Below are 21517 nucleotides of genomic sequence, written 5' to 3' on the forward strand. Positions count from 1 at the left end.
TCTCTTTATTTTTCAAATTTAATTAAAAACTTGATTTAATTTGAATAAAATACAAATGATTTGATTGTGAACATCCAAATTCAAAAATTAATTTTAATTGCTTATTTAAGAAACGACTAGGAAAAGGAAAAAAAAAAAAACAAAAAGAAAATCCTTGTCACATATTTGAATGATGAACCGAATTCTTTAACCTTTACAACAAGGGCAAAGGCGCAACGACGTTGAGCGTATTTCGGGTGCAACAACGACGCTACAGCCATTTACCCTGGGTGTCTGAGAGCACGACTACTTTGTCCAATCAAAGTTGGCCTTACAATTCTCTAACACTGGCGGCTAATATACAAATGGCAGGTCAATCTAAATTACAAAATGGCGAACAGCTTGGAATTATAGCTGTTGAATCTTATCTAACTTACATTGCTACATGCTTGAGATTTCAGCTTCACTCACCCTTGGATGATCCTAGAAACTGAAAACAAATGCTTCCTGCGAGAAAAGTTCTCTGAATACCACAATGATGTCATATATACAAGCAGATGCTGATGTCAAAATTAACAACAGTATTCCTCAGTTTTGCTGTGCAAAAAATAGTCCTGCTTGACGCTGCAGTTCTGTGAGGCAGGTAACACCATCACCCTCAGAAGACTTCTGACAACTTAAGTTTGCAGTGAAATTGAGCAAACTTTGGATCAAGACCACCATATGGTCAACACAATGGTCTGCGGGCAAATTTTCTTCAGATTCCTTCTTGTGCTTACCATATATAGCCTCAAACTCTGTGGACTTTGCAACAGCTTTTTGAAGTACTTTGTCAGGAATTCCTGAAATGGTTACTAGTAAGTGCTTAAGATTCTGCATTTCTGCTATTGACTAGGTGAGAAATTCAGATTCACAGTTTGAAAATGCCAGTGTCCAGTGTGCAGATTTTAATTTCTATATGCAATGAACCAAAAGATACTTCCTGGCACATTAATGACAAACTATCCATAAAATATTTTCTTGGTATCCCTGTTGATTCTATTTACCTTTCCAAATTTTTTAAGCATAAAGATCAAAACAAACTGAATGGTACAGTTCTTGATGCTACTATGAATCACTTCAACAGCCACTAAATTGCATGATCACCACAATAGGTTCTTGTTTGGTGGGACTAATAGATGACAACAGAAAGCAAAGAACCTCACCAGCTAGTCGTGCAACATTGACGCCATAGCTTTTGGGACATGCACCGGGGCTCAACCTATAAAGAAATGTAACTTCTTCCACACCTCCAACTCCATTTCCGACTTGGCAAGCCATATGACAGAGCGAGACCTGCACAAAACATTAAAGATAAATAATCACACAACAAAACTCAAAGATTTTATTGATTAAGAAAGGCTAAGACGTTCATCTTGATAAATTTTAAACTGAGAAGAGAGGCTCATGCATTTTTCAATCCATCGATAATTTATGAACTCATTTATTAGAGACAACCTTGGTGGGTGATCAATAATAAGTCTAGTGTAAAGCCAGCCATGAAGTTAAAAAGATTCAGTTTCAAGCAAATTTAACAGGCAGAACATACAGAAGCATACCCTGGGGTCTTTCTTATAGTCTACAGCTAAGCGGTGATAGTGAGTTGAAAACAATCCACGGCATTGCACTTTATGAACAAAGTGCTCAAGAACTGACTCCCTGCCAAGGATTGAAACCCAGAAGAAAAAACACTGAGACACTAGATAGTAAACTGAAATTTCAAAGAAAATGCAGCATTGGTGAGAGGAACAATCATTGTAGGTTGAAAGGCTTATTATAAAAAGGCAACTTAAAATATCCATGATGACTGAAACTTACGCAATGGCTTGTCCATCTGAAGTCGATGTCCCACGTCCAAGTTCATCTAGCACCACCAATGAATTACGAGTTGCTGATGACTGCAATAGCCATATTAGATGAGTGCAGAGTAAAATGCTTAAATACTCAAATCACTAGAGATCTATAACCAAAAGATAGGATTGCTGATTTGGGACCTGTCAGACGCTTCTAATGCAAATGAAAAATATAAGGGAACTCATAAGGGAAAAGAACCTGTATATTGATGTTTAGCATGAAATGGCAGAAAAATAATAATTATTCAGACTAAACCAAACTATCTACCAGCCTAACAGAAAAATGCAAGGAAAATCAGTGATAGTTTGCCAGTTGGTCTATGTTTTCCAAAACTTGTTTATCTATAAGTTGCAAAAAGGTAAAGAATATAAAACACATTCATCAACTTCCACATTTTTCTCGTAAGCCTTTTCATGTCCCCTTTCTCCCACATTTCAATACTTGTACAAATGATGATGAATATACCTACAAAGTTGGTTTAGGCTACAAAAGAATCTCACCAGCATTAATGCAGTTTCTGAAAGCTCAGTCAAAAAGGTACTCTGGCCTGCCATAATATGATCTTTAGCACCCATACGGACAAAGATTCGGTCAACAGGTGAAATTTCAAATATTTCTGCCGGGACATCTGCTCCTACCTGGAGAAGAATCAAAGGTATAGATTACAGAATAGCACAAGGAACCGCCCAGTACCCAGGCAATCTCAATATTTAAGAAGAACAAACCTGAGCCAAGATTACAGCTAAGCACACTTGGCGAAGAAGGGTTGATTTTCCTCCCATGTTAGGACCAGTAAGGAGTATGAAACTGGCATTGCCATGACCACCTATGGTAATATCATTGGGAACGAATTCACCCTTGCCTAAGGAATCACTTCTAAGAACAGGATGTCCTAAACTTTTAGCAGAAATGTATGGCTCTTCATTTGAACATGAGTCTAAGATAACAGGACGGCATGTTGGCCCTTCATAAAAGTCACTTGCAATAGCCAAACTGATTAGAGCATCCAGTTCTGCAACATGTGTCAGCCAATATCAACCTTTAAACCGAATAAAAATTGTGGAAAATGTAAATTTTCTTTCTACTCTTCAACAAAATGATGCCTTGAACCCATAAATAATTTTCTTGTACAGAATATTAGAGTGAAGAAAATAAAAATTAAGGAAACTATGTAAGCCTAAAAAATAATAAAGAAACTATGGTGGAGTAACACAATTTTGGTTGGGGAGCACTTCAAGAAGTAAGCTTCAACAGAAAAAGAAATAAGTTAAAAACGAAAAAGAGGAACAATCAGTTTGCAACACATGCCGATACAACAATACAACCATTAACAAATACCTCTTTTGGTCAAAAAAAGTGATGAGGTCTCTTCAGAGAAGAAAATAAATTATCTACAGTTGACAAACTAATTCATTTCGGAGGAACAGCTATTGGATTGCAGGATTAAGAATGCATGTAATAAGCTCCCATCCAATAAAATAAGTGTCAAACCTGCTGTTGCAGCAACCATCTGTCTCCACTTATTATGGTGTTCACAAAACTGTCCAATCAACCTCTGCAAAATGCTCTTCAATGCTGACTCCTTTTCAGACTCAGCTTGTGAGAGCTCTCCCAATAATTTCTTAATGTTTGGAGTCCAGTACCTGAAGAAACCCTGCTTGAAACAGATGAAAAGCCAAAAAGAAAATTCAGTATAAGGTCATGCCAACAAATGCAGATTTAGAACTAACTACTCTTGACTAAGTCAATAATCATGGCAACAGATAACACCTTAATTACAATACACGCAGCCTTCCTTTCTAATTAAAATTCTCAATAGGCTGATGTCAAGATTAATGGACAGGTATAGTATCAGAAGGCATGACTCCTCCGATTTGGAACTACACAGTTCTGGCGTGGCATGATGGACATAATGAAACGATTACAACTTACAGATGTCAAATGAGAAAGAAATGTAACCCATGTCCTCATGGGAAGAATATCCACATTGTAAGCTTAAGGTCCACTCCCACAGTAAATTCTGAGTATACCCCCCCACCCCCCCCCTCCAAAAAAAAAAAGGAGAACTGGGTCACAACCAAAGCAATAGAAGGACAGAACTTCGATAATTTAATTTGTCCAGATGCAACAAATTCATCTTAAATGCAGAGACATACAATATATTTTTGTTCTTCAAGTTCTGTGCTTAATGATAATCACCTTTTTGGATGATCGTAACTCATAATCACGGGGAACACTCCCACGCAAACTTTCTGGTACCTCTAGCAAGTAAAGATCTTTGCCAATGGTGACATAAGTGATCTGTTCCACATCATAAGAGAAGTTTTCAATTTATTAAGACGAAAAAATTCTGTGAAGCACACCACTGAAAGATTAAAGATCAATAGACTTCCAGAAAAGTTCTTACTGATGTGTCTCCAAGTAACTTCCTTTGCTCCTTGAGGTGTTTAGTTAAACTCGCTTCTATCTCCTTAACTTTTTTACAGGCAGAGTCATAGTCCATATCAACGCCACCATGAGGTATTATACGACCAGAATTATTGGCTTCCACCCAATCAAAGGCATCCTTGAAATGTTTCAGTATTGAAACGATAGCAGGAAGACCTTTGCCTGCACAAAATAAAAGTTGGGAGGTCAAAAATGAATTGTGGCATAGTTAAAAATCACACCACTCATACCAGGAGTTAATATATGATGTAGCTGTCTAGACTCAGTATTTTCCAAAATGGCACCCAGCGATGAACATGCTTGATCCATTAACTCGCAACCATGTAAAGCTGATATAAACTCTTGAAGCTGCTTCTTTGCTGCATCCTCGTACAAAACTACTTTATTTGAATTTCTTCCATTAGCTTCACTGTGTTTGATCAACAAAATAATACATAAATGGTTTTATATAATCTTCAGGAGTTCAAAACAAAACAACTGATATATTCGAACTAGTGCATGTGAAATTCTTTCTAAGCTTTTACCTACTGGCAAAGAGGCGAGCAAGTAAGCGCTCCATATCTGGTAGCCTGGACAAGGCTTTTCGAAATTCCAGTGCAAAAGGTTGATTTACCCCCTATACAGGATGTAAGATATCAATCAAAATACAAGTATATTAATTATCACCAAATTTACTAGCTATTCAGTCCATAGTGAGAATACAATGCAATGCCCCGAAGCATATTGTTTAGTTCAATCCAGGAAAAAAAAATTGAAAATAAGACAAAGGATTTATCAAAAATCAGGTGCAGGAAGGCTAATATAAATTCAAATAGAAATTGCCCCGGTGACAACAAACACAAGAAAAATATAGCAACAACATCCGATTCCATGGACTCAGACATTCTGTTTAAATGAAAACGAAAGAAAGAATTATCCAGAAAACTATTTCATAATTAGAAGCATGAATAGCAGTAAACAAAGAAACAGAAAACCCACCCGTAAACCAGCAACAGCATCCTGTCGTTCCCTTATTAATCCTGAATTATATAAAGGCCTGGCTAGCCATGTCCTCAGCAACCTCTTCCCGAATGCTGTCACACAATGATTCAACTGTGCGTACAGCGTTCTTCAGGGGCAAATAAATCAGTTTAAAGTGAGATGAAAATGGCAATAACATGCAATAGTATGACATTAAATAGCCCATGACAAGCTTACCCTGAAGAGTCTCCACTTCTACTGTTCTCAAAAACCTCAAGGTTCTCCAAGGCAGGAGCATCAAGAACCATGTATGGTTTTTTGGCCATATCCCCAAAGCCAGAGCATGGAAGTAATTCAAACTTTGCAAATCTAAGCAATGTCTCATCTAGAAAAGACTTCTTTAGATAAAACAGAGTGCCTCCAAGAGCTGAAAGCACTTGACTTCCACTGTCACCAGTGCTTATTAGCTCTGACAAAATGTCGGGAAGGCAGGTCAACCCATCTCCTTCTGCCTGAGAATTAGCAACATTGGAATCTGCTTTGTTTAAAGATTCAGCAGTTATCCTATTATAGATATTTTTGATCTCCAGAACAGTTGTTTCAGCATCCCAAAATTCTGAGAGAGGGACCAAATCATTCACCAACGGATTTCTTGTATGTCTCAGGATTGCTCTTTCAGTTTCAGGACTGAGCATATTTGCAGGTTTTATAATTTCTACAGGCCTTAGCTCAGATAACAGGCAACACAACACACTGCAGTCTAAATCATCCATAACCTGGTTGAAGGGAGAAGCATACATGGTCAACTTGGGACTTCAGATTAACATTCACATCCAAGAATGAGAGATATAAAATAAGGAGGGGTCTTGACACATTAAAATCTAAACCCAAACCTGTCCAAGAATTATCCTGCTGGTAGCAACATCAACCACACAGATACCAAAACAACGGTCAGTGCTTTGGCTTGCGGGGCTCTGGTTGCTTTCAGTCAGTGCCATCAGGTAAGAAGCATCTGGATTTGCTGACAGCAATTCTCCCTCAGTTAGTGTTCCTTTTGTAACTACTGCACATATTTCACGTTTCACCACCTACAAACAATGGGAAAAAAATGTTAAGAACTTTTATTTTTCTTTTTCTCTTTTCCAATTTTATGTACCAAATTTGACATGAGAATCTGAAGATATAATGGCAAAGAAAGAATTGCCTAGGTAGTATGTGGCAATTTCTAGATTTGACTTGTGTATCTGACTACTAGAGGTGACATAGTGATCAGCAAATAATATTTTAGTTAGCATAAATGTTACAAAAGTAAATGTATATCTAGAATCCTTATTCAGTAGCCAATTCTTGGAAAAGGTAAAAGAATATTTGATAGCTAGAAACGAAAGACCCAAAAATCCTAGAATTCTTAAATAAATAAATCAACAGACCTTATCTTTAGAACCTTTCTCTTTTCGACGAAGCTCCAACTGTTCAGGTGTTTCAGTTTGCTCAACGACAAGAACCCGATAGCCCTGCTCTGTCAAGATAGCTCAAATGAAATTTTGCAGAATACAAAAGGTGTTCATAAAAGAGAAGAAAAACCCTCAACCTTTCTTGCCAATTTCTCCACATTCATTGAGAAGTTCCTCTCTGGAAATCCACAATGAGGTTGTTCTCCCTAAGAAATGATGGATGTTAATTATTACTTGAAAAGAGCTTAACAAACCATGAATCTAAAAGAGATATCCACTTTTTACAGCCGAGATTAGCCCACAAATGTTTTTAGCTAATGAATTTCTTCTTTCTAACTACTGCGGCAAATGTCCTCCACAAAATTATAGATCAAAAGATATAACAATTTTACTTAACCGAATTCCTCCAAATCAATTCATACCTTCATATACTGCAAGTCAAGTTCTTTTGCTCCTACATGCGCATCCATTTCAAAAAGTTCATAAAATTTGCCCATCTGCTTGAATGAAAAATGAATGTTATTCATTTTATGGTGCTAATGACAGTGACAATTAGGACAACAGAACCCAGCTTTAATTGAATGGAGTAAACAGCAGGCATACCTTAAAAAAGATAACCTTGTCCATATGCTTTGACTTGAACTCCCACCATTGTTTCTGTATGATCACAAATTGCTACTCAGTGAATCTAAAGGTGATTTATACCTCAGAAAACTTGAAATAATAACCGTGCAAAGCTACTACCTGGCCTTCTGATAAATTTCTTAAGAAATCAGGTGGCAAGTAGAGAGTCCTTGGATCATAATATACATCTCCAGGGCGTCTTCTTTTTGCATCCCTGAGGTCTCTGTTTCAGGATCAAATCTCAATTCAGCAGATAAATATATATTGCATGTATTTTCTACATACAGTTTACATAGTCGTTGCAACTAAAGTGGAAGGAGCAATGATACAACCAAACAACTTTAAAGAGGGAACAATTAGAAACAATAGAGTAGCTGCAACTATCTGAAGGCTGCCACCAAATAGAATAGCAACAGCAAAATGTCACAAACATGCAAAAGGAGTAACTTACAAAAGCTTAAAAGGAAACAAGAATATGTAACAAGAGCTTACGGTCCAAGGAAGTGGAACTTGTCCGCTTCACGTGCACTAAATCTCTCTGAGACATCACCCATTACTGGATTATCAAAACCATTAGATAACTTATCACCTGCATCAAAGCATACTCAGTCAATATCCATTGTAGATATCAGAACTTGATCTTTATTAGATGCAATGGCATGGCTTCTAGTGAAATAATAACAGAAAGTTGAAAAGAAACCAATTTAGCTTATTGTGGACAAAGGGTAAGAAGAAATCAGCAAGACAATAAATCTAAAAACAAATTAAAATGTAAATGTAGCTGAAATAGTTCCTAGTTTTAAAGGAGAGCGATAATAAAAAAACCACTATACTCCACAAAAACTCCTATTAAGATAGGAGCAACAGTCATAGTAAAGTCAAAATTAGAATAGAAATAATCTAGAAAGTAGTCTATGTGGAACACCAACTTAAGAGTCTGATGAATCTCCAATTGCTATTGCCAGATTGCCTGCTTATCTTTTTGTAAGAAAAATTATAGAGGCCATGTTTTCCACAGGCATGATGGCACTATGTCCACAAGAAACTTAAATTATACAAACAATCTGCCCATATCTTGCACACTAATTTCTAGGTATGATACAGGGAAGAAAACTAAATCTCGCAGACCCAAAAACTGTAAAAAGAAATTAAATATAAACAAAACATAATCACTTACTCCCAAAAATCTTCACAGGCTTAATGATAGGAGACTTAAAGTCAGCATTAACTGCATTTCCATCACTCTTGCTCTTCTTCACTCCACTTGATTTCCTTTTCCTTCCTCTCAAAACCTTGTTCTCCTGCTCATCAACAAGATCCACTTCCTCATCCTCACTTACATCCTCCTTTCCTACATTCTTGTTCCAATCATCATCACTAGAATCACTTCTATCATCACTTATCTCATCCTCTACATTTTCCATTTCCTCGTCATCTTCAACCACCACTTTCTTGAAAGAATCACGGCGAAGTCGTTTCAACAAGCTTACACTCTCTTGGACCCACTCAATCTTTTCCTTTCCCAAATCCAACAATTCATCTTCGCCATCGTCGTACTGAACCAAATGCTTATTACATTCCTTATCAAAAGATTTCACACAACCCTCGTACCAGGCCTTATCCAAGGGCCAGTAAACCCTAATCCTCTTGCGCAAAACATCTTCACCGTAGGATTTGGCCGCAGCGGGCGTTGAAGGAGGAGGAGAGGGAGTTTGGCCGATGACGAGGCGAGATTTTTTAGGGTTGGATTGGAGAGGGGACGGGGTGGTCGGACTAGGGCTTGGACTCGGGGTCCGATTAGAATTAGAGTTAGGGTTAGGGTTTGGGTTCGAGTTCGACTTATTAGGGTTTAATTTGGAGATAGTGGGAGAAGGAGACGGCGAATTAGATTTAGAAAAAAACGAAGTAATTTGGCGCTGTGGATTGACCAGTGGGGATCTGCCATTGTTTTGGCGCTTACCCGGAGCCATTTTAATTTTACTGCGGAACAAAAGAGAACAAGAAATGAAAGCAGAATAAAGAACATATGCCTTCTTTACCTCATTCAATCCTTCTGCTGCCTGCTCCTTCAACTTCAATAGAGGATACTAGGTGTAGGTGGCGGGAATGTTTCGAGGAAAATCCCGGGAATTTTTTGTTACAGTCAGTTCCAGACCATTTGGCGGGAATCTGGGGGCAACGGTGTGTAATTAGCAATGTGGGCTCCGCCACTGCACATATTGCTTGTAAACTACAAGGTTCGGCCATATTTTCCCATTGGGCTCTAATTTTGGTCCTCCATGGCCCAACCTAGTCATTGAATTAAATCACAGAGCCGACCGGGCCCAATCTTCCAAGCTGCAATCCCCATCCACCTACCACCACAACCGCGCGCTCACGCCGATCGATCATCTATCTTGATGATCCCCGCTCTCAGAAAGTGGAGCAGAATTTCGATTTTGCTTGGTCACAGCTTAGATTCTCAATCCCATTACTCAACTCTTTCAAGGTCTTATGGGAATGGGTATGGCCAACTCTACTCGACCACCACCGAGCTACTCTCTCTCAATCAGAGACAAAGACGAGGAGCGAAACGAGTTCACGGCGACGGCGGAGCCAAATGTTCTCGTGGTAGCACTCTGTCCTTGTCTCGTTTGCTTCATTATTCTTCTTATTGTAGTCTCTATCGTTCTCATTGTCAAGTTCCGTGTCTTTTGCCACACTCCTCTTCACTCCATTCTTTACAAAAAGTACTGCTAAATAAATCTACGAATGTTGTTGCTTCTTCATTGACCAATCACAATTTAGCTACCAATATTTTGGATTCGAATTGTGTGAATTATAGGAACGTTTCTAGTGTTACAGATGATAATCAAGATTCTGATGGTGACGTGGAATGTGATGGGAATAATTCTGAATCTGAAATTACTAGTGTTAGTTATAAGTCGACTGCTGATCCTAGGGAAATAGAGAGGGTATGCAAGGTGATCGATGAACTGTTTTCATTGGATCGAAACATGGAGGCAGTGCTTGATGAATGTGGAATCAATTTATCTCATAATTTGGTGGTAGATGTGTTAGAACGGTTTCGGCATGCTAGAAGACCAGCTTTTAGGTTCTTTTGTTGGGCAGGGGACAAGCCGGGATTTGCCCACAATTCTAGGACTTATAATTCGATGATGAGTATATTAGGAAGGGCTAGACAATTCGAGACGATGGTGTCTATGCTTGAAGAAATGGGTGAGAAAGGGCTTTTATCGATGGAGACGTTTAAGATTGCTATGAATGCTTTTGCTGCTGCCAAGGAGAGGAAGAAAGCAGTTGCTATTTTTGAGTTGATGAACAAGTATAAATTTAAAGCAGGTGTTGATACTATTAATTGCTTGCTTGAGAATCTTGGACGGTCAAAGCTTCCTAAGGAAGCCCAACTGCTTTTTGATAAGTTAAAACATAGATTTACACCAAATTTGACGACTTATACTGTGCTGCTTGGCGGTTGGTGTAGGGTGAAAAACTTGATGGAGGCAGGGAGAGTGTGGAATGAGATGATTGATAAAGGATTTAAGCCTGACGTTGTTGCACATAATATTATGCTTGAAGGGTTGTTGAAGATTGGGAAAAGGTCTGATGCAATCAAGTTGTTCGAGGTAATGAAAGCCAAGGGTCCTTCACCAAATGTAAGGAGTTATACAATTATGATCTGGAAATTTTGCAAGCAAAGTAAGATGAAGGAAGCAGTTGAGTATTTTGATGAAATGCTTAAATTTGGTTGTCAACCGGATGCTGCAGTTTACACCTGTTTGATCACAGGGTTTGGGAATCGGAGGAGGATGGACATTGTATATGACTTGTTGAAGGAGATGGAAGAAATGGGTTGTCCTCCGGATGGGCTCACCTACAATGCACTAATCAAATTGATGAAAATTCAGAAGATGCCAGATGAAGCTGTGAGGATATACAAGGAGATGGTCCGGAGTGGCTTTAAACCAACAATTCACACTTACAACATGATCATGAAATCTTACTTCCAGACTGGAAACTATGAAATGGGCTGTAAAGTATGGGACGAGATGATTAGAAGGGGGTGCTGCCCTGATGATAATTCCTATACTGTCCTCATCGGGGGGCTAATTAGTCAGGACAGATCGGGAGAGGCTTACAAATACCTAGAAGAAATGTTGGAGAAAGGAATGAAAGCTCCAGTGCTTGACTACAACAAGTTTGCAGCTGATTTGTCTAGAGCCGGTAGAAGTTATGTACTGGATGAGTTGGCTCAAAAGATGAGATTCTCTGGTAAATTTGAAGTCTCCAATGTCTTAGCAAGGTGGGCTGAGACGACAAAGAACAGGGTTTACAGAAAAGATCGTATTGAAACTGATTGAAGGTATTTGCTGAGGACCATTGCTACTTGGATATTAAGATGCCACATGGATGATATATTGTCTGACGTTACTTTCCAAGCTTAGCAGATGAACGGTGCTGATGTAGCTCATCAAGTACAGCCATACTGATGTTTGTTTGTTTATTATTTGTCTACGTACTTGAGATTAAACTCTGAAGATTTATGCATCCTTGGATTTTATATGATCATATTTTGCATACAATGGTTGGTCGACAGCGCTTCTTTTATTTTTTGATTGATTGTTTTATTATTGTGCTTTGCATCTTATAATTCGTAGATTATGAACAATAACAACAAATAACAATATGACTTGTTAGATATTCTGTCTATCAAGTACATGCATACTGATGTTTGTTTATATGGTTCTAGTTATTTCAGTTTAAAATCTGAATATTATATGTATCCTCTGATTTTATTTTATGTCATCTGCTATTATTTTTCTGCCTTATTATGGACATCCATTTTACTGGAAGAAAAATAGAAAACCGAATACCTCGAATCCTTTTTTTTTTTTTTTTTTTCTCCATCATTGCAGACAAACACAAACTACGGTACCATACCATTGGCTTCATTCTTCGTCGTCTGAAAGACTAAAACACGTGAAAAATATGACGTTTACACTCGCAAGTTTTCTCGTGATTGAGTTGATATCGAATAGGTTTGGTTTTTATGATTTATGAGTTGGGATAATTTTAGTTTTTGAGTCATTGACAATACAAACTTTGACCAATATCGAATGTGGCAAATCCAACCAAATCCTTTAATTTTCCGAATTACACATTCTAAAAATTTGATTCTCGTGATTGGTATGAATCTTGTACGTCATGTCCTCTAATATATGATTATACGAACGTCAATGTCGTGAACGTAAAATAGATGACATGTCGTCTTATAGCCACTGATTTTCCTTTTCAGCTTTTTTTATTATTATTTATTTGAATGTACCCGTTTTATTTTAGTTACATTACAATCCATTTAATAAAATATGTGCGGAACCTAAAAATAAAATTAGCGCAGACAGTAACCATAATTTTTTTTTCCCAGCTTCTTAATAATTTTTGTTGTTTTGTTTTGTTTTTTTAAATCGAGGGTTAAAGCCTATTTATCCTCAACATAGTTCCACCCTTGGTTAACGCAACAAATGAAAATGCCATTACCATAAATTGAAGGGCTATTCTCATTCACTGAAGAATATTAGAAGAAGCTGACAATCTAAAGCCATATTGAATTTACGGAAATATTGAGCATGATGCATGAAAGGATCCTTAAACAACAATAAGATGTTCCAATTTTTTTTTTTAAATATTAAACAATGAATGCTAGAAGATGCTGATCGTAAATGAGAAGATTTGTTATAGGAGGAAAAAAGAATAATTGGATTCATATACACTAGAATCATAAAGTGATTACTTTTGAAAAAATGTATGAAAATGAAGTTCTTTATTGGAGTAATAAAACCGTTGTTTGTTTGGGGTGGCGGTGGGAACCAGTACAAAACGGCTATATTTTGGCCTTCATAGTATTCAATTTCATTCAGTTCGCAAGTATTGATATGTTTATAAAGTTATGATACAAAATTTGTGTTATAAAAATGATGTGGTATTTATTTATTAATACTTTAAAATTATTTCATTAACAATAGGATGTAAAAAGTCGACTATTATTAAAAAATGACAGTCATTAATTGGCAATACATTATTTGCAATAAAAACTTTGTATGTCAAATTTATAAGCACATTGTTTACTCTTTAGATGTCAGTTTGGTAATATTGTAGTTTTAAAATAATTGTTGTTAATTGTACTGTAAAAATACTTAGTTGTGAAGATAATCAATTAAATGAATGATAAAATTTGTTTTTAAAAATATTATAATTTTTAAAAGTAATATTTAGTAAATCTTACTGTTAAAGTTGATGTAAAAATATAAACGACTGAGTTATATATAACATTAAATAAAATTTATTCACATCTTAAAAAAAAAACAAATTCTCAAACCGCCTTTAGTTTTGTGCAAGTAAGTTTGCAACTTATTCATTAAAGTTCTTTCACGCGCTGGGCGTGTGTGTCACTTATGTTGGCCAAAATCAATTGTTTGTTGGGAATGTAAGGAAGCACGGGAAAGTTTGTTTTGATGGTTCGTGAGTAAAAAAAGAGCAGCTTTGTACGCTGGTTAATGAGCAATCTTCAGGAGTCGCTTCGTTTCTTGAGAGATACACAGGGAGAGAGAGAGAGAGAGAGAGAGAGTTCTCTTGATGAAAGTTTTTCGCTGTAAGTAAATTAAAGTGTGGAATAGCTCTGTAATCAAATAAGAAATCGCGCGGCTTGTTTCTTTTTTTTCTTGGATGGAAGTTGGCCACCTGGTGGCTGAACCATCATCATGAAATCTGTCGTCTTTGTGATTGGCAATTGGACAATACAAATTTCTGGAAAGAAGGAAATCTCAGTGCCACACCAATTGCATAAACAAGAAATGAAGTGCGCAAGACTTCTGCTGTTTGATATAACTGGATAATACAAATTATATATTGTTGTGCCAAGTGAATTAGATTTACTGTCACAACCCAATTTCAATGAAATAATTATTCTACCATATGGATATTTGATTTAATAAGTTAGTAAATATGTCAAAAACATTATGGTAACAAGCTGTTGATGGCTAAATATACTAATGTTAGTTAATTTTGATTATGTGTCTAGATATGATGGACAAATAATTAAATGGACGCGCAAGCGTTATTAATGATAATGTGCACAGAAATCCCCTGCTTTTAGTTAATTTCTTTGATTTGCCAAAATTTACTAGTTGTTTTAATTAGCATGTAGATATCTATTATTCCTTTTATGGATTTTCCTTTTTTGGCGAAACAGCTAGCCCATGTTTTCTGGGTATTTTTTATCAAGTGATTTTGTGTAATACGGTGTGCTAAACAATTCTTGATATCTTTTGCTGGTTTAATTAATTTGTGGCTGCAGGTAAAAAGAAAAAGAAAAAGACAATTAATAACGAAATAGATAGAGATAGCGGAATTAAAAAAAAAAAAAAAAGATTAAAATGAAACGGCAAAGCCAAAGATAAAAACTTCGTACGTCCAGAGAGGACTGCGTTGCATGCGGCTTACGTGGTGCTGCTAAAACAAAGCTTCGGCTGCCAAATGCTGGCATTTGATTCTCGTCACTATATTTCGTTTTCGTTAATTTCATAGCAATTTTATTTTGAAAAATACCCAAAAAGACCTTAATCTTTTCAAGGTAACAAAGAGAGAATGCCACTACCTTCCTTGTATATTGATGGGTAATTGTGAACGAAAAGTTTACAATAATTGAAAAAAATAAGATTTGCTCAGACCAAGAGCTAGCCCAGCAATAAATAAAGCCTTCCCTTTCAGACAAGTTATTGTCTTAAACAGCAGAAAAAACACCAGCTTCTTTTGTTGAAATTGAGACAAAAGCTTAAGACACTCCACTTGCTTCACTTGCTTTTGTCCTATAACAGTCACAAAATTTGCGGCTCAGTCTTGCAGGTCCTTTTCTTTCTCTTAAACTACTCATTTCCTCCAGGATTTGTTTAATTTCCCTTTTATCTATGGTTATTATATATATATATATATAATTTTATCATTCTTTTCTTGGCCATCCCTCTAAATCATCATTTTTTTATATATTTATATAGAATTAAAAGAGATGAAGAGGTTAGTCATTTGTGCTTATACAATACTAAATCGGACAATTGAGATTCATTAATTTCCATATCAAGTGGATTTTTCACATTTTTGGAGTTGTTATATATTTATTTTCTAATGTTACTTTAGTACATATCTTATCGCATGTTGAATGGATCACTACTTTGAAGATCTAGGAGTCTGGGACTGGTTACCTTGTGCATGCAAACATCACTTCCGCATATAAAAAAATTTAAAACAATTTTCCCTGATCTCTTTTGAAATCAAGTATTTGTGTCTATTATTTATGATAAATCTTTCTTCATTTCTAATGATTACGGATCTGAAGAAAGTTGACATAGATCGACTGTTTTGGCAAATCTACTTGAAATTTTGGAGAATCACACACTAAAAGTAGCCAAGGGACTCAATGGCATACATGATAAAATTGTCTTTGAGGTCTTGGCAAACAAGTACCACTTGAAATTTTGGAGTAGTAGTCAAGGGGATTCAATGACATACACAATAATAGTTTTTTTACTAATCTCACAAGAAGATCATTGATATTCTTGTGTAACATTTCCAATTTCTTGTTCAAAACTACAGCTTAACTTTGTTTTGAAAAGGAAAGACAATTTAAAAAGAATTTTGAATTTAAATTTCCCGCGTTACAAATGATATTTTAAAATATATGTACTTTTTTTCCCGCGTTTCAACTAATAAATAAAAGTATACTTTTTTTTTAATCCAGTTTTGTAGCGGTCCAATTATAAGAATATATCACATGCTAAGACGCACGCTCTTAGTGTGTGTATATGTGTGAGACAAAGCCACTTGGCTACGTCTTCACAAATTTATTTATTTAAAAAAATAAGAAATTTACTTCACTTTCACTTTCACTTAAAGTCTATATTTTAAAAAAGAAAATTTATTTCCTTATTGTCTTAAATTTTACATTCTTTATGAAGAAATTTATGTATATATTCTCTTAATTGATGGTTTTTTAAAAAGAAAATTTATTGTTTATTCTCCAAATTTCATTTTTTAAAATATTTTAGTTATTTGATATATATATATACATATACATACATACATTTATATACATTTATATTTCAAACATTATAATTTTAATATTATAAATTCTAAGTTCTCTTAAAACTAATTATCTAGTGGTTAAAATTTCCTTCAAGTCAAAATAAGGTGATTTAAAAGAGTTTATTAAATATTCACCTCAGTGTAATAATAATAATAATAATAAAACACAACAAAACTTTACAACCTCAATGGAATTGCTTCGAAATTTTACGTCGTAATTCACCTTGTAGAAAGATCCTAAGGCAAGTTCATCGGAGCAACAGCCAGAAGAGGGTTCATCAAAATTATAGCATAGTTTAGATAATTTAATCCAACGGTTAAATATAATTTTGCAATGCCTAAAGGGGTAGGGGGCTGCTGTGACTCCCTACATGGAAACGGCAACACTAAAACGCTACAACATTAAACCCAAAATCTTATTAAAGATTTGCTTCCGGAATCATTACCCTGATAAGTAATTATGGAAGTTATGTATTATTGAGAGCAAGAACCCTTACATATCATGTATGTGTGAAGAATATTTCTTTTTTTTACTTTTACATGCTCCAATTTGCAATTTACCATGAGATCGCAGAAATATATTACTCTTGGGTTGATCTCAACTTTGAAGAAGATGACGCTCAGCTCATTGATAGCGGCTCGGCCGGTTCTTTTCTTCATCATTCTGGTGAGTCTACTTTGCAACTCTATAATTACTTCTTATTCCTTCTTAACCGACTTTTGTAAATTTCAATTGATGGAGAGGGAAACACGAAGAAAAAGAAAAAAAAAAAACTAAATTCCGCTTCAGTTGAAACTGCATGTCTTGTAAAACTATTGCGATGATTTTGATTTTCTCTCATGCATCTGACATCTATTCCGTAATAATTTAAATATTGAATTCTTGATAATATTTTCATCATCACGTGAATTACCTTGGACATTAATGCAGGCACTCTCAGTGTTGCTGCTCCCAGCTTCACTAATCCCATATTGGTATAAGATGACCAAACATATCGAGGAAGACGTGGCTTTGAGCTCCAACCAATTGCACTCAGCAATGCAATCTCAAATTGAGAGCATAGCAACACTGCTGCATCCTATAAGTTCATCGGCTACAAATTTAGCAAGAGTGATAAGTTCATCTCTCAATAATGGGACTGAACTCTCATTCTCCGAGATCGAGACTAAGGTTAGTGTAAACTAACTTAATTTCACAATCATTAGTCAATTTGAGAGACTAATTCAGATGAATAATATTTGTTAAAATATTATATGCAGGTGGCACCTTCATTGTTTCAAGCATTCTTGACAACTCCTCACGCGTCACAGATTTCATATATTGGATTGGATGGTCTTTTTATTAGCTACTATGTTGACGGCAACCAAACCCTAGCATTGTACTCCAACTCTTCATTTTCTCCGAACCCGAATGGTTTCCCAATTGCAAAAGGGAAGTACACATGGTACAAACAGCCCGTGGATCGCGACACGGGAAAGCTTTATGGAGAAGCCATTGTGACTAAGCCCTCGAGCGTAAGCACAAGCACCTGGTTTCTTAAAGCTTTGAATAGTACAGATGGACTAGGCTCTTTAGGAACTGGATGGAGTAAAGCTCGAGATGCTTTATTTCTTAACACTGCTGGTATAAACGGAACAAGAGGAGCTGTCTCGTTAGGGTTTCCAGTCAAGCCAATTACCAATTTATTTGCTGGCATAAATCTTTACGGTGGGAGGCTATCGATAGCAACAAACGATGGGAAAGTGTTGGTGCAAGGGATTCCAAATACTCGGATGACCATTGTGAACGACTCAATTTCCTTCCAATTGATCACGAACACAAAGACTAGGGCACAGCAAATGAATCCTGTTAAGAATGTTTCATGCACGTCCGGTAACGGAACGTTATCTATTGGTAAAATACATTACAAGGCTTACTGTTCACAATTTGAAGTCGCGGGTGTGAAATCGGTATGTTCTATACATGTGATTGCTTGATATTTTTAAATCTTGCGCATGATCTGCTAATTACTGAACATTTTGTGTTTGTGTATTGTGATTAACTAGGTTTATGCGCTGGCCATGCCGCGCAAAGGATTGGTCAGCCTTGTACACAGAACTAGCAAGCGTGCTCTCATTCTCCTTATCGTAATGACTGTTGGCGTTCTAATTTCCATGTTGACTTTTGTTTTCAAATCGGCTAGAGCTGCCAGAAAGGAGATGCATTTGTGTGCCTCGCTCATTAAGCAAATGGAGGCGACACAGCAAGCGGAAAGAAAGAGTATGAATAAGAGTCTTGCCTTTGCAAACGCCAGTCACGATATTCGTGCTGCCTTAGCCGGGATTACTGGTCTGATTGAGTTATGCTATGTAGAAGCCGGTCCTGGTTCCGAGTTGGAGACTAACTTAAGACAAATGAATGTTTGTGCGAATGACCTGTTGGGTACGTTTGTTCTTTAAATCTCTATTTATTTGTTAATTCATTTATATTTATCTTTTAGTAACTCATGATGTAATAGAAAGATGTTAGTATTTTAGAAACTGCGCGGAGCTTCGCATTAACTAGTACAGTACTTGTGTACACTTGAGCTTGCTAAAATTATTGTTATTTTAATTTTTTAGGTTTATTGAATTCTATTCTTGACACAAGCAAAGTTGAAGCTGGAAAGATGCAACTTATAGAAGAAGATTTCGATGTGGGTGAACTACTTGAGGATGTTGTTGACTTGTTTCATCCTGTTGCTATGAGAAAAGGAGTAGAGGTGGTCTTGGATCCTAGTGATGGCTCGGTGCTTAAGTTTTCAAAGGTTAAAGGTGATAGGGTAAAACTCAAGCAAATATTATCAAACTTACTAAGCAATGCAGTTAAGTTTACTTCTGAGGGTCACATCTCAGTTCGAGCTTGTGTTAAGAAGCCTAGTGCAATAGGAAATCCGTCGCTGTCTTCTAGCCGCCACGGTTTCTTACAATCAATATCCTGCTTGTTTTACAAGAACAAGAAAGCACGCGGTGATTTGGAAGCAGTGAATGCAGCTCAGAGAGATGAAAATGCTATGGAATTTACTTTCGAGGTGGATGATACAGGTAAAGGGATTCCCAAAGAAAAGAGAAAGACGGTGTTTGAGAATTATGTTCAGGTCAAAGAAGGAGAAGGAGGCACCGGCTTAGGACTTGGCATCGTTCAGTCTCTGGTACGTAAATAAAAATTGATATACATGTGTATGAATACATTACTATCTCCTCATCAATTATATATACTTGTGGGATTTATTTTAGCTCAGTGAAAGAACATCTCATCTGTATTCTGAAACTGCAGGTTCGTCTCATGGGCGGAGACATAGAGATTGTGGATAAAGAGAACGGCGAGAGAGGAACTTGCTTTAGGTTCAATGTTTTCCTTGCAATACGTGAGGCTTCCGCTAATGATAATAATACACAAGGAGAGAAAGAGTTGGCTGGTGGTGATTCCGCAGCCGGTGACACTCAATTACAGCACATGAATTTGACCGTTAAAGCTCCTAGTCCTAGCCTGAGCATTCGCACTAACAGCCCCAGGCTAAATATTCTGAGCCCTGGTTCCAGGCATGAGGGATCCCATGTTGTGCTCTTGATTGCCAACGAAGAGCGGCGAAGAATTGCACAAAAGTTCATGGAGAATCTTGGGATTAATGTATCGGCTGTAAGTCGGTGGGAGCGCCTTCATTCTACTCTCAAGAGGTTGAAATCCAAGTTCGGCAGCATCCATTCCCCTCACAGTTCTTTGGGAAAGTCAGATCTAAGTTCAAGGAGTGACAGTGAAAGTGCAAGTTTTAAAGAGGTGCCGTTAAGTGCCATGGAAGGAACCGAGCATAAACTGCAGGGATACAAACGGAGAGGCGCACCGAGCTTCATACTTCTTGTTATTGATGCTACCGCCGGACCGTTTTTGGAGCTTTTCAATATTGTGGCTGAATTTAGAAGAGACCTTCAATGCAACTGCAAGGTTGTTTGGTTAGATAAGCCGACTTCACGCAGCATTAATTTTGATGGCCTTGAAGACGAGACGATGGATCCAAATGATGATGTTCTGCTGAAACCTTTTCATGGATCCCGTCTGTATAAAGTCATAAAACTTTTGCCAGAATTTGGAGGCGTTCAATCGAAACGTCATGGGAAAGCTTCTAGAGACGCCGGTTCCTCGTCATATTCAAAGCATCCTTACAGAACGGGAAAATCAAGAAGCAAAGCGGGTCGTCATGAGATACAAGAGGAGGGTAGCTCGAGCAGTGAACATTCGAGGAGGGATATTATGCCAAATGCTTCTGTTCTGCTCAAAACGGGAAATTCTTCGGGTGAAGGACCGAGGAGGGATATTATGCCAAATGCTTCTGTTCTGCTCAAAACGGGAAATTCTTCGGGTGAGGGTAGCTCGAGGTATAAGCAAACCGAAATAGAGGAAGAGGACGGTGAAAGAAGTCAAGCTCAAAAACCCTTGAGAGGGAAGAAAATCTTGGTAGCCGACGACAGTATGATGCTTAGAAGAGTGGCCGAGATTAATCTTAGGCATCTTGGTGCTACCGTTGAGGCTTGCGAAAATGGAGAAGCAGCTTTGCAACTAGTTCGCAGTGGCCTAAACGATCAAAGAGATCTTGGTGCTCCTCACATTCTGCCTTATGACTACATATTAATGGACTGCGAGGTAGTGACACTGCTTCTATCAATGTTAGATTTACAGAGCATCTGTTTTACAGTCTGGTACTGAATATGTTAATTTACATTGCATTAAACTAATTGTGATTCTAACTAAAATTATCTATAACCTCACTTGCTTGTTTGCTAGATGCCGATAATGAACGGGTATGAAGCAACGAGAAAAATTCGAGAGGAGGAGAAACGCAACCAAGTTCATATCCCAATCATTGCATTGACTGCCCATATCTCTGGTGAAGAAGCTGATAAAACCATTGAAGCTGGAATGGACGTCCATTTAGGCAAGCCTCTGAACAGAGATCATCTGATGGAAGCCATCAAATACTTGCACCGTAAACTACCTTGTTCATCATAGT

The 21517-nt window shown here is 37.0% G+C and overlaps 3 protein-coding genes across 4 annotated transcripts; 2 read left to right on the plus strand and 1 right to left on the minus strand.

Annotated features, from left to right (window-relative positions):
* Positions 1 to 142: 142 nt before the first annotated feature.
* Positions 143 to 9527, minus strand: LOC102627728 (DNA mismatch repair protein MSH6). Of its 2 annotated transcripts, XM_006492263.4 has the most exons (21): positions 8536 to 9527; positions 7851 to 7947; positions 7479 to 7581; positions 7338 to 7391; positions 7157 to 7231; positions 6872 to 6940; positions 6711 to 6794; positions 6174 to 6368; positions 5518 to 6056; positions 5299 to 5428; positions 4845 to 4936; positions 4551 to 4729; positions 4280 to 4482; positions 4072 to 4173; positions 3364 to 3526; positions 2598 to 2884; positions 2373 to 2510; positions 1837 to 1916; positions 1578 to 1677; positions 1185 to 1314; positions 143 to 821 (listed from the first exon to the last, which is right to left on the minus strand). In XM_006492263.4, the coding sequence occupies exons 1-21, from the start codon at positions 9326 to 9328 to the stop codon at positions 568 to 570; spliced, it is 3867 nt and encodes a 1288-aa protein (XP_006492326.2). In that variant the 5' UTR covers positions 9329 to 9527; the 3' UTR covers positions 143 to 567. The 2 variants fall into 2 exon arrangements, 1 of the variants encoding a protein (XP_006492326.2); XR_001506417.3 differs by lacking the exon at positions 1578 to 1677 and having other exon boundaries at positions 673 to 821.
* Positions 9528 to 9757: 230 nt separating this feature from the next.
* LOC102627422 (pentatricopeptide repeat-containing protein At3g62470, mitochondrial-like) lies at positions 9758 to 11925 on the plus strand. Its single transcript, XM_006492262.4, has one exon. It carries the CDS (start codon positions 9758 to 9760, stop codon positions 11717 to 11719), a length of 1962 nt encoding a protein of 653 aa, XP_006492325.2. The 3' UTR covers positions 11720 to 11925.
* A 5181-nt stretch (positions 11926 to 17106) lies between these two features.
* Positions 17107 to 21516, plus strand: LOC107174348 (histidine kinase CKI1). Its single transcript, XM_025093037.2, has 7 exons — positions 17107 to 17160; positions 17425 to 17664; positions 17754 to 18443; positions 18540 to 18915; positions 19095 to 19663; positions 19789 to 21150; positions 21292 to 21516. Exons 1-7 carry the CDS (start codon positions 17107 to 17109, stop codon positions 21514 to 21516), a joined length of 3516 nt encoding a protein of 1171 aa, XP_024948805.2.
* Position 21517: the final 1 nt, after the last annotated feature.

The sequence above is a fragment of the Citrus sinensis genome, chromosome 3 (genome assembly GCF_022201045.2).
Source record: "Citrus sinensis cultivar Valencia sweet orange chromosome 3, DVS_A1.0, whole genome shotgun sequence".
Classification (NCBI taxonomy): domain Eukaryota; kingdom Viridiplantae; phylum Streptophyta; class Magnoliopsida; order Sapindales; family Rutaceae; genus Citrus; species Citrus sinensis.